This window comes from Talpa europaea, assembly GCF_964194135.1.
Source record: "Talpa europaea genome assembly, chromosome: 9".
NCBI classification, from domain to species: Eukaryota; Metazoa; Chordata; class Mammalia; order Eulipotyphla; family Talpidae; genus Talpa; species Talpa europaea.
Genome location: NC_140076.1, coordinates 85,513,304 through 85,526,852, shown reverse-complemented (window position 1 = coordinate 85,526,852; position 13,549 = coordinate 85,513,304). Strand labels below are relative to the sequence as shown.

The following is a 13,549-nucleotide window of genomic DNA, read 5'->3' as shown; positions in this document are numbered from 1 at the left end:
CGAGGCTGATTTTCTTCACAGCTGAAGCCCCAGCGTGGGAACGGGAGATGGAAGAGCCTGGATGGGAAGCAGGCTCTGCCACTTGGTTACGTTAGCATAGGAACCTGCACACTGGTTTGTTGTTTTTCTTTTTTCCTTTGCCAGCCTCCTTCTATTTATGTGCAACTGGTTTGGATTCCAAGTTACTGTATCTTTCTCTTTGGGGACTAAGGGTTGATTGAACCTCACAGAAAAGGGCGTCCCCACAATAAACACGTCACCTGCTCATGGTCTCTGTTATTTTCCTGGGTTTCTCTCCCCACCTCCTCCCCCCTCTCCCAAGTCAGCCCTGGTGGCCTCTCCGCTCGGAGCTCGGCCTCCTTGGAGACACGGACTGGGCAGCTGGAGTGAGTGAGTGTTGACATCCCACCTCTTGCAAAAAACCAAAGCAGATGTACGTGAGGGAGATTAATTTTCAGGTATAGGCTCATGCGAGTATGGGGGCTGGCAAGTTAGGGATTTGTAGGGCAAGCCAGCCGGCTGGAAATTCAGGTAAGTGTTGATGTTGCAGGTGAATCCAAGCCTGTCAGACAAGTTGGAAATTCAGAAGGATTTCTAGGTTATAGTCTTGGAGGCGAATTTTTTCTCCAAGAAACTTCAAAGGGCCTTCAACTGATTGCACAAGTCCTGCCCACTTGGTGGAGGGCCTTCTCCTGTATCTTAGCCTCCTGATTGTCAATCTGGTGTAGCCCTTGTCATGCTGTCATTTCCTTCCCCTTTTTCTCATAGCTGTCCAGCATCTGAAACAAGCTTGCTGCTTGGCTTACTTGGGTTGATGGCTGTGGCCTCAGGCCCCTCACCCAAGCAAGGATAACTTCTGGTCTCAGTGGCCCCAGTCAGAACAGCGGCGTGGATGAGCATTTGTCGGGTGCACAGCACCATGCTAAGGAATCTGCTTGTCGTATTTCTTAGAATCATCCCAGTAACTGGGGCCTCCCTGGTGGCGCACAGGGTTAAGATGCAGCACTGTGAAGCTACCCAAAGCTGCTGCATCACAAATTCAATCCCTGGGCAGAGAGGTGACCCACACACATGGCGCAGCAGACCTCTCCTGACTCGCCCGCTGCTCCCCTCAGCAGTGTATTTCAGTCAGTCCGCCTGTTCTGTTCCCAACTCTGGTGAATCTTCTCACCCCCTATACCTCTGGCCTGTACCCCAGCTCTTGTATGCATAAATAAATCTTTAAAAAAAAAAATCCTAGTACTGCCAGGTAGAGGTTACCATGAGCTGTATTCTACAGACTGGAAATTGGGGAGCATGGAGAAATTTGTCTAGGGACAGCAAGAACGGGCCTGAAGCTGCCCCACACCCTGTAGCATCTTTCACCCCTTTGACTTCTCTCCCTGCCTCCAGAATCCTCACTTCTTTAATAGTGTCTGCTAGTTTATATAACTTTTACCTTGCCAAATCATCCAGGTTGTAAACATCTGATACATATCTGTCATTCTGACTTGCTTTGCTTTTTTAAAGATTTACTTACATGGGCCTCCCCCAGTGGCACAGCAGTTGAGTGCTGGCTTGTGAGGCTGCCCGCAGCCTCTGCAGCACCAGTTCGATCCCCGGCCACCTGTGAGGGTCCCACCAAAAAAAAAAAAAAAAACAAAACCAGATTTACTTATGCATAGAACTGAAATGTAGGTCAGTGGTGCAGGGGGGTGAGAGAATTCAGAGACGGCAGGGAGCAGAACAGGCAGATCTACTGAAATACACAGGTGGGGGGAACAATGGGCGAGACAGGAGAGGTCTGCTGCGCCATGTGGGTTAGTTCCCTGGCCCAGGATCAAACTCAGGCCGCAGTGGCTGGCGATAGCTTGATAGTGCTGAGACTTTAATCCCTGTGCCACCAGGGAGGCCCCTCTTCTTTTTTTTTTAAGCTTTAAATTTTATTAAAGGCTCTTTAGGGGGTAACAGCACAGACTATGGAAAGTCTTTTCTTCCTGGTCATGCGAAATCCAATTCTGTAATTCAATCTGAGTGTTCTGAGACTTTAGACCAAATTGAGTTTGAAGCTCAAATTGTCAGCATCTGCAGCCCCTTTTTTTCTTTGGGGGGTAACTGGTTTACAATGTTGTGTGTGTGTTAGAGGTACAGGATCTCCCCCTTCAGGTTATTGCTACACCAAATCATCCATAGTCCACCAGCACAGCCCACTGCTCTTCCTCACTGTGCTCTTGCCTCTCCTGCTTCCCTCTGGTAGCCTCAGTCTATAGTCAGATTTCTAGGATTTATTATTTGTTTGACTTCATCTGGCCCTTAATCTTGTTTCCTCAATATTCCACATATAAATGACACCATTCAGTACTTTAACCCACCTCTTTCTGATCCAGTTCTCTGTGGACACTTAAGTTGTTTTCATGCCCTCCTATTGTTTATATATATATATATATATATATATATATATATACACACACACAAGAATTGGGGTACAGGCCACAGGTGCGGGAGGGTGAGAGGATTCACCAGAGACAGAGTGGGGAGCAGAACAGGCAAACAGAATGGAAACTGCTGAGGGGAGCAGCGGGCGAGACAGGAAAGGTCTGCTGCGCCATGTGGGACTCTCCCTGGCCGGCCGGGAATTGAACCTGCACTGCAGAGGACAGCTTCACAGCGCTGCACTCAACCTGCTGCGCCACCGGGGAGGCCCATGCCCTCGCTACTGTAAGTAAAGTTGTGACAACTGTGGGTTTGTGACTATGGGTTCATGCCAGCATGCATGCTCCTGATTTATGGAGTGGCAGGTGCTCCCCAAGCATGTTCACCAGCAAGAAATCAGAAATACAGAAACGTAGCTTCTTGCTAATATGGTTTGTGGCTCCATCTGTCTGTCTCCCAACAGCCTCTGCATTGGGGCTGTTTCCCAAGCCCCCTCTGTGGAGGTGAAGATCTGGGACCAGGCTTGGGCTTCACTGCTTCCTCTGGGAGGAACCTGCCTTTGGGGGGCTCTGCTGCCTCTTGCCCCTGTAGCCTGGGAAGAACCTTCCTAGCCCTCATTTACCCCCTTCACTGCTCCTCAGGGAGGCCTTTTTTTGACATGACTTTCAGCAGAAAAGCTGTAGCATTTGGCAGAAATCTCAAGACCAAATGCTCCCTTGAACCAGACAGCCTGGAGATAGTGAGTGAACCCGACTGGGTGACTGGGTGGGGTGGGGACTGTGTCCCCTAGAGGATATATGGCTGCTGCTGGCCAATTACTACCTTTCAGGGGTGAGAGCTCCATGTTGCCAAGCCTTCAGATTTCGGAGAAACTGGAAATCTAGCCTTCCTAGGAAATCTAACTTTTCATTGAATTTTAAAATTAAATACAAAAAAAAAAAATTAACACAATAAACCAATGACAGTATGTTGTAGGTTAGAGTACTCTTGTCCACCATTAATGAGATGGGAGGTGTTTGCCTGTTCTTCACTACATGACCTTGAGAAAAGCTCTCCACTCCTTTCTGTCTGCTCATTTGTTAGGTGGGAAGGCTATCATTCTGGGCTATACTTCAGGTTTCTGGCAAGAGCATGGAATAAATGGTTTCATGCTTCAACAGTGAGTTGTATGAGGAATAGTGTAAAATGTGGGCTCCTCTTGGGGTTCAGGTGAGCCACTTTGCTGCTGCTGGGCCTGCTCTGACCAGTGATTCAGGTCCCTGCCCGTGCCAGAGACACAGGCTGTACAGGAAGTCAGGCCTCTGCACCCTCCCTAGTGGTGTGGACAGGGGCAGGTCATTTCCCTTTCCTGTCTCAATTTTTCATCTGCCAAACGGGAAGGTTGAGACTAGAACGGTCTCTAAGGTCATGCCTGGCTGGGGAGCACATAACAGTGACGGTTCCCTGGTCCCTGGTCTTCATACCTGAACCTTGCACTTCACAGGTCTGGGCTGCTCCTCTTAACAAGAGCGCCCTGGCGTCATTTGTGCAAAGCCAGGGTTCGACACTTGGCCTGTTCTAGGGCCTTAGCCTCTGTGTACTGGTGTGTACCAGTAGAACCACCAAGAACCTCATAATTATTTAGTGAGCACTTACCGTGTTCCAATCCCTGTACTTGAGACTTTCCTCATTGTAGGAACAGGAAAGGACCATAGTACAGGTTTTCTGATCCAGCAGACCGGGTAAAGTTGGAGTCAAAGTCCTCAGTGGTTTTGTAGGTCTTTAATTTAGATTTACCAGGCATATGGCAGGCAGGGGTGCAGGGGGGCCAGGAGGCTGGCAGGCCTCCCAGCCCCCAGCAAATCCTCACTCTATCTGGGCTCTCTGGCGTTCTCTCTGCTTCTCTTCTTCTCTCGGCTTCCGTTCATTCTTGGCTTCTGCTGGTGTCCCCGTGATGCCGCCCTTATAAACTCGGTCCCTCAGCCCAGGTGTACCCACTTCAGGAGCCCGCCATCAGGCATGCATTCAGGACCACAGGGTTCCCTCATCTATCCTAATGGCGGGAGGGCAGAAAAGCCTGATAATTTTTCCTTACTCTACACTCATGCTTTCTTACTTCTTCTTCTGTCCTCACAGCATCATCATGAGCTAGTAGTAGTATCGCCATTTTCCAGGTGAGGGGACTGAGGTTCAGGGACCCCCAAGTTCTCACTATGGCCAGTAGTGGGACTTAGACACACCTGACTGGAGGAGCCTCATCACCTCTGCATTTTCATCCCTAGATGACACCTACAACCTAGTATGAGGCCCAATTGCCCAGGATTTCACTGCCTGCCCCCTCCCCCACCGGTCAGGGCATAAGTACACCTTGGTGTTCAACAGCTGCAGGTGGGTGGTGGAGTGCCGCCTAGTGGTGGTGTTTAAAGATGCATGGGGAAGCTCCCATTTCACTGGACAATGAATTGGGCGGGAGCAGCAATTTCCCTGGCAGAGTGGAAGGTAAGACTGTCAAAGGTCAAGTTGAAATTCATGAAGAACCTGCAGTAAAGGACTGCCAAAATGAGGTCAGTGGAGTGGAAAATCTCTGCAACATTTTGAACAGCACAGCAAAATGATGAAAATCCTCATTTCATGAAATTCATCAGTGTGGATTTTTACCATTTGTCATTGCAATGCCCCCTATAGCCCCGGAAGAGAAAGTCTGTTAATCCACATTACACATGGACAAGGTAAGACTGAGAAACCCAGCAGCTTACCCACATGCCCAACAAGGAGGCACTGCTCCTCCTTTCATGGCAAGGGCTTGAGAATGATGGCTGTAATGGAGGTGACTGACGGTCACGGACCCAGCTGAGTGTAGAGTAAGGTAGTGAGTTTGCAAGACAATTATTAGTAAGTACAGCTGCTATCTCTTCACAGGTGTAGAAACAGAAGCTGGGAGAAATGGAGGCACTTATGCCAAGGAAACATAGCTTCTAGATGGGAGAAATCATATGAGCCTGGAGATGACGCTTTTAAGCACTGTCCCTGCTGCCAGCTGAGCAAGCCTCCCTACCAAGCTGCTGGCAGAATGGACGCTTTCCTGCCGCCCTCCTTACTGCATTTACCCTCATGAGCTGGAATGAGTAACTGTAGCCTCCATCAGCCAGCGACACCCAACCCCACGTGACTCTCAGACCCACTCTGCTGTGTGATAATGGGTGAATTTCATACTTTCTCTGAGCTTCAGTTTCCATAATTGGGAAATACAGAGTTTAAGTCAGTTGAGCTCTGAAGGTCTGCTAGTCAGTGTGTTTGTGAATCTAACAACACCAACTCAGGAATTTCTCCCCTGCCAACAATTTAAATTTGATTTTGCCCTTGAATCAGTTACTGAGGTGGAAACTTCTGTTCCTCCCCCTTCATTCCCCTCTCCTTCCCTCTCTCGTTCTATCTCTCAATTTTCAGCCTAATTAGGGTTAACTCTGTTATTTAGAGACTTATTATCCAAGCTCATTATAAGTAATTATTCAGTCTGGAGGAGAAGCAGCCACATTTCTAGTTTCATTTGATGCTTACCCAGTTCACTTAATTAGCAATAAGTCTTGGCAAAACGATGGAATTCACAGGGTCCTGGCTTGGTGGGTGGTTGGGGGAGGCTTGGTGCTGTTCTTGGAAAGATAAACAAGTTGCAGGACAGAGTGGGGGAGGAGAAAGGAGCTGGGCTGCCAGCATCTGGGCTGTGCTCTCTGTCCCTTCCAAGACCACCCTGAGAGGGAGAGGCTGTAGATGACTCAGCTGGAAGGATCCAAGGGCAGGTAGCACTTATTAAGCACCTGCTGTATGCCAGACACTGGGCACTCATTTCTTACACTTCACCTGTGAGACTTAGGTATTCAAGATAATTTAGATAATTTAAGTCTTAGTATGAGTCCTGCCTCTCTCTTTTCTTCAGGCTTGCAGTAATTGTGATGAGTCATGGAGCAAATTTTTCATTTGATGCTACTATGTTTTTTCACAAAGGGAGGCCTCGAGCTCAGGCTTTGGGCAGGTGACAGTCTAGCTAGAAGCCACTACCTAGAAACCACCATTTTCAGCATTGATTTTACACACACATTGTAATAAAAAGTGACACACACATTGTAATAAAAAGTGAATTGTCACAGAGACATTTGTGCTAAATGATCAGGGCAGGACCTGAATGGGGATCCTCTGGGAAGAGGAGGGTGAACGCAGATCTGGCCAATGCTCTGGATTATCTGCCCAGGGCAAGCAGGCCCCCGTTCTCTAGTCCCAGACCTTGGGCAGACCCAGTCATCAGACAGGGCCAGATCCTAAAGCCAAATCTACCTCAATCCTCTATTCAGGACTGCAGACAACCTCTGACCTTTCCCCTCCACTGCAGCTTCCCCTGGCTCCTCTGTCCAGGCCAGGACCCCATAGCCCTTTTCTGTCTCTCCTGTTCATCCCCTGGCCCCTTTGGCCCCTCACAGAAGGTCATTTCTCCTCAGTCCCCTCACTGGTCCGCTTGGCCCTGTTTTGCACCCAGTGGTAAACAGAGACCCAAAGGAATGACATCACAGCGGGGTAACAGCAGAGTCCAGGCCATACCGCCCACCCACCCTGGCGTAGCCTGAGGTATCCATCCCGAGTCTGGCTGGCCTTGGGGCCCAGCAGCTGGGGGCCCTTTCCTGGAAGCCCACTCCTGCCCCAGTCACAGCTCCGAGATGTCTGCCCTGTGGCCCATCTGAGAGGCAGCTCTTGGGTGACATTTTTCTCTTTGAAGGAGCCTTCAAGCAACAAGGTTTCTCTACCCACAGTGTTGGTGGCAGGGTGGGGCGAGGGGCCACAGCCATGTCTCCCACTCTGTGCATCCATTTGCCTAAGGGCCAGGAGTGCACATATTGGGCTCCCTCTGCACAATAGATCCCACGTGATCTCAGGGCCCAAGACCAGCCTGTTAGCCATCCCCAGGGTTTCCAACCCTGTCAGAACAGACTTGACACCAGGAAACTAGGACAAAGACAAAGCGGTTCTGGGGGGAAGGGTCCTGTGAGACCCACTTTATTGGTGCCAGACAGCCCCGGAGCAGCTGGCTGCTCAGGCCAGCCTCTTGCTCACACGTTCATAGGTCACATCCCCAATGGTGGAGATCTGAAAGAAGCATCCAGAACAGGAGGAGTTAGTGCAGGGGCCCCAAGCTGCCCACAGACACAGCTGAAGTGGAAGACAGTATGTAGCACTACTTCTCCGGGCCTCGGTTTCTCAATCTGTGGCCTGAGTCACTGTGAGGGCACAACAGGGCCACAGTGCAAACATGTCATGTCATAAACTCCACATCTGTCCCTTGCACTTCACGGGCCAGGGACCTCCCAATGCAATCTCATCAAACCCCAACACAGTAGGACTGCACCATGGTGCAGATGGGAAAACTAAAGCTTGAAGAAGTCACATAACCCAGCTAAGGTGGACTGGCCACACTCAGCCTCTGCACCCCATGGCTTTAGCGGCTGAGTGTGGGAAGCTAGGGTCCCTCCCTTGGGAAGTCAGGTTTGTGGGAGAGGATGCTGGTGGGTGAAGGCCCTTTGTGTGAAGTGCCCAGACCCAAGGTCGTATGACGTGCTGTCACAAGACATGTACATGTCATCAGTGGGTCCTGACACCCCACAGAGGAAAGCAGCAGGCCCAGGGGGAGGGGGTGGGAGACGAGTGGCCTCTGTGAGAGCAGGGACAGTGGGAAGTGCTGCAAGATTGGCAGGGTGGGGGTGGGGGGAGATTGAGTGCAAGCAGGGAGGCAAAAGCAGCAAGAGGCTTTGTCTAGAGGAAGGAGAGGGGCAAGGAACAAGGGGTGCCGGGGATGGGCTGGATGGGGAGGAGGGTGCTGCTGCTGGAGGATGGGGTATCCATGATGATTCTGGGCCTCTGAATGGAAGATTTGCAATCCAGCTGGTTCCACACTGTTTCTGGCCTGTGTGCATGTGCATTTGTGTGTGTGCATGTGTGTATATGTGTGTGCATGTGTGGGGGTGACCCTGAATTCTGGGTACTGCACACAGGCTCCCTATTCAAGAGCCTCTAGGAATTAGGAAACAGGTTCGCTCAGCTTGGCGACATCAATTCTGTCTGGCACAAACCTTCTTCCAGTGCACCTGCCCTGTGTTCACCCTGCACTCCTACCAGCTAGAGAGCTCTGCTTCTGGGAGTCAGAACCCACTGGCTGACGTTTCATGTAAAAATGTGTCCAAAACTTTTATCAGAATTTTTCAGGCAGGTCCCAGGAGCCAGTGTGACACTCACCTCCACCAGCTTGCCATCCACGATCTCCGAGGTCTGGTGGTAGTTGGGGAAGTCCACTACCACCTTCCCACCCTCCATCTGCACAGTGGCCTGGAAGAGAAGGTGACCCTCAGCCTGAGCCAGCACAGGCCCCCAGGGACCTGCCACCCCCCTCAGGGATGAAGAGCTGCCTGTGGCCTCAGCTACCCCCTAGAGAATGACCGTCCTTATAGACACACAGCCACACAAATCTAAAGTGTGGTAACCCCATAAGCATGTAAGCTTGCTGCACCTCAGGTTTCTCACCCCTAAAGCGTGGGTGGTAATTGTACCTTCTCCTTACAGTTAGTTACCAGGGGAGTAAAGGCTTGCACAGGGAAACGCAGAGTGCTGGCATGTGAGCCCTCCCCAGCGTGAACTAGGGACTTAGTTTTGACCGTCATCGCTAGGCTGATGTGCTGTCCTGCCAGGGTGTGACTGCAGCCACTGAAAGACCCCCAGGTGCTGAGACAGGGAGACATCTGCGTGAGATCATTATGCTGTTTCAATACCCAAGTGTCAGAATAGCCATACATAATAGTTTGACTACTGATTTTCCACCTTGGCAGTGCAAGGAGAAAAGTCCCTCGTGATCACGGCTGGAGGCTGCAGGTGACCAGGATGGGTGAATGACCAGAGGGACCCATCTGGGTAAGGTGGGGACAAATAGCCAGTCTGTCACATCTGTGCTCCCCAAGACTGCAGTTTCAAACCCAGACGGGTATGAGTCTAGGTTATGGGCTATTCATTTCTAGGTGACATAAACAAGAGGAGGGGCTTCTGGATCGAGGCCAATTGGGTGAGGTCCTGATCCTGCAGGGTGATTAGTCTCAGCCCTAATCAGCAGAGAGCTCTGCTGATACCCCCATCTGTAAAATACAATACAATACCCCCATCTGTAAAATACAATACAATACCCCCATCTGTAAAATGGGGTAGTGATCACCTGCCTTAAGATGTGTGAAGCATTCAGTGAAGTGTCCGGGATATCAATGTTAATAACCATTTTCACTATCCCAATGTTCATTACTGACCATAGCATTAAAACCCAGTGGTGCTGAATTGCCAAGGGCTTATGTTCTTAATACCAGAGATGGAGTCTTAGCATGGGTGCAGGAGGTCTGGGGAAGGAGTGCGGGGCACCAGCAGACTTTACCTTGAACTTCTTGCCCCCCATGGTCTCCATGTCACACTCCTTGCCGATGATGAACTTGTTGACCATTGAGTGACCCCCGGGGTAGTGCTGGGACCAGGTGAAATTCTGGCCGTCCTGCTGCACCTCCGTGACGATCTTGAAGTTGCGACCCTTTTCAATGGCATCTCTGGGGAGCCCTGTTTCCCAGGACAAGCAGAGAAGCCTTGCAAGAGCTGCTTCCAGTCTGTGGTTTTGGGCAAAACCTCACCTCCCTCTCTGCAGGTTAGCCTGACAGTTATAAGCACCTACCATGAGCCCATGTGGCTCAGGCAAGTTTGTGCTTCACCAGCCTCAGTGTTTTCTTCTGCAAAATGGGGTAATAAAGCCCACTTGACCAGGTCCTTGCAAGGATTCAGTTGGACCGTATGAAGCTCCTGTCACATAGTGAACACTTAGTCAATAATAGCTGCCCTTCTGGGAGTAATAGAACATAAGTGTAACAGAAACTGGCCAAGTTTTGGATTAAATGGACCCTCCAAGACTGCCTTTTAATGCTCTCATTTTTGCTGAAAAGGGAGCAAAGACCCAGAGCAGAAAAATGTTCCCCAGTGTGTCATGGAGCTGGTGGCAGAACTTGCTCTGGAACTGTGGCGCCCACTCCAAGTGCTGCACTAGATTACAGGTGGAGGCAAGTCAGGTTCCTGCAGGGCCACTCCCCCAAAGTGACAAGCATCCTTGCTCCCCAAGGCCCAGTGCACTTGGTCATGCTCTCTGACCCTGAGGAGGTGGGTGTGTGGGTGCAGGTCTCCTGGGACTCAGAGCACCGATTCCTGCAGGATTGTCAAGTGCCTGGTTCCTCACAACCAGTGTTGCAAACAGAGCAGTAAGAGGCATGAGATCTTTCATCTTCTGCCCCTGCTGCCTGGCACAGGAAGAGGCCCTTGTTTGTTGAAAAATTGAATGTATGACTGGCATGCAAACCCAGCCTCTAGACTTAATCCTTTGGTTACACTCCCCAAGCAACAGGGAGTGGCACCATTCATCATCCTATTGTAGGTCCTGGATTCCAGTCACCTCTGCCACTGACTGATGTGTGACCTTGGGCATATCATGCTGGGACATCCCATTAGTGACATGGGGTGGGCCCTTTCATACAGCAGGTCTTCTATCATTCGTGGCATAAATAAATCAATCAAGCCTCCACTTCACCATTGACTAGCTGTGTGACCTTGGACTAGTAACACAACTTCTCTGGGCCTCAAGTTTTCCATAGTAAAGCAGAGATGTTCTGTTTTCAAGTCAGAGCCTTATCCACAGAACCTGGAAAGACTACTTAGTTGCTCAACAAATGAGGGAGCGAATAAATGAATAACTAAAGTCCTGTCTTGTTGTACCCCAAGAGTTTGGGTTCCTGGCCCCAAATGAGCTAAGACAAAGCCCCACAGAGGTGTGCTCAGGGCTTACTCACCCAGGCGCTTCATGAACTCATCGTAATTCTTGTCACTCTCCACCTCATACTTGCCGTTGAAGGCCATGCTGCTGGAGACTCGGGCTGAGTGCAGAGGTGAGGAAGGCGGCTGTGCTGCTGAGGGGCCTGGTGCTCCAGCTTATAAACTGTCCTGGATGCTCAGGTTCAGCCCCCAAGTCACCCCACTCCTGCCTCCACCCCTGAAGAGGAAGCACTGCTGTTTTATGATATGGGCAGGACCCAGAGGGGCAGAGCCTGAGGTTGTTCACCCTAGAGGAGGGTTGGCTGTGATCCCAGCACCAGGCCCAGCAAGGCGAGGGCCAGGATTTCAGAGGGTGAGGGGTCATCCACCTCCACCCATTCCTTTCTCCCTCCCACCAAGCACAGGCTCCAACCACAGTCTCATCATCCCTCCATCACCCCTCATCCATTGGCCAAAGTGCATGAACTGCAGGCAGGAAGACAAGACTAAGACCTAGACCCTTCCCAAGACAGCTTGAGATCAAGCCAGAGAAAAAATGCACACCTGCAGAGAAGCAGGACCCAGCTCAGAGAAGCAGGTACCATCATGCATGAATTTTACTTGGAGCCTCACAATGGAGGAACTAGGGGGTCAGACCCCCAACTTCCAGTCCCTGCTTTGTCCTCCAGCTCCACTTCAGTCTCCTCCATCATAGTTCCTGCCTGTCTCATTGGATCTGTTCTTCAGGTGGAAAAGACATGTCTTCAGTTCTGTCTTCTTTTCCAGAGTCAGTTCTTAGTGACTCATTGTTTCCATCCAAAGCAGAACTCTCCACCATTGCTGAGCCACAGACCAGAGACTAAGTGGCTATGAAACAGATGAAAACAACTTTGCTGCATTTTGCCAGTGTTGGTCTCCACTCTTGGAAACCTTACTCCAGCCAGGGGTCTTATTTCTTATAAAACTATAAACACTTCCATTTAACAAAACTACACACACCCTCAGAGTTGTGGGGTTTTGTGATGATAAATTCTATATATTAAGGGCCTCCCTGGTGGCGCACGGGATTAAGATGCAACCTATGAAGCTAATGGCAGCCTCTGCGGCAAGAGTTTGATCCCCGGTCAGGAAGCAACCCACATGGCGCAGCAGACCTCTCCTGGCTCACCCACTGCTCCCCTCAGCAGCGTATTTCAGTAGCTCTGCCTGTTCTGCTCCCCACTCTGTCTCTGGGGAATCCTCTCACCGCCCGTACCTCTACTGTACCCAGTACTTGTAGGCATAAATAAATAAATAAATCTTAAAAAAAAATTTCTGTATATTAAAATTCCAAATTGAGGGCCTCCCCTGGTGGCGCAGCGGTTGAGCGCTAGGCTGCGAAGCTGCCCGCAGCCTATGCAGCACCGGTTCGATCCCTGGCCGCCAGGCGAGGGTCCCACATGGCACGCAGACCTCTCCTGCCGCCCGCTGCTCCCCTCAGCAGTGTACTTCGTCACTCTGCCTGTTCTGCTCCCCACTCTGGCTCTGGTGAATTCTCTCACCCTCCCGCGCTTCTGACTGTACACAGTGCTTGTATGAATAAATAAATAAATCTATAAAATAAAACAAAATTCCAAAGTGACTGTCCTGATGCTCGGTAACAGTTTGGTTTTTAAGCTTCTAAATTTTTGTATGATGTATATACTTTCTTATAAAGGAGATTATATTTTTCTGTAATCTTTTTTAATGCCATGATTTAGGGGCGTGTTGATATCATTAAGTTTACCATAAGGTTATCTTTTTTAATCACTCCAGAATATTCTATTGTGTGCATGTTTACATAACTGTTGCTGGATCTTTAGGTTGTTTCCAACCTTTTTCTATTATAAACAACTCTGAGGTACACGTTTTTGTTCATATCTCTTGGTCTACATGTCAGATTAGTTACTAAGAGTATTTGCACAGGATGAATTTCCATATGTGAAATTTCTGAGACAAAGGTATTTTGTGTCAAAATATTTTATACCTGTTACTCTCCTGTCTTCGCAAAGGTTGTGAAGATTTGCATTCCCACCTGGAGCCAATGGAAATTTCCCCTCTTTTGTACTAATAGTGATATTAGTTTTACATGGATTATCTCATTTAATCTTCAGGTCAACTCTATAAAGTAGGTACTTTATTGTCTCACTTTGTCAAGAAGAAATGGAGGTTCAGAGAGATTATGTTACCTACCCAAAGCCACAGAGCCCCTGTGCATTGTTCATATTTACAAAACAACTTTCAGCATTGTTTAAGGACATTTCCAAAAATCCCCGATAAT

The 13,549-nt window shown here is 49.6% G+C and overlaps 1 protein-coding gene across 1 annotated transcript; it reads right to left on the bottom strand.

The window, feature by feature from the left end:
• Positions 1-7,470: 7,470 nt before the first annotated feature.
• Positions 7,471-11,355, bottom strand: FABP6 (fatty acid binding protein 6; the record flags this gene model as incomplete). The annotated part of the gene is made up of 4 exons (XM_084241933.1): positions 7,471-7,524; positions 8,668-8,757; positions 9,842-10,017; positions 11,289-11,355. 4 exons carry the CDS (start codon positions 11,353-11,355, stop codon positions 7,471-7,473), a joined length of 387 nt encoding a protein of 128 aa, XP_084098059.1.
• Positions 11,356-13,549: the final 2,194 nt, after the last annotated feature.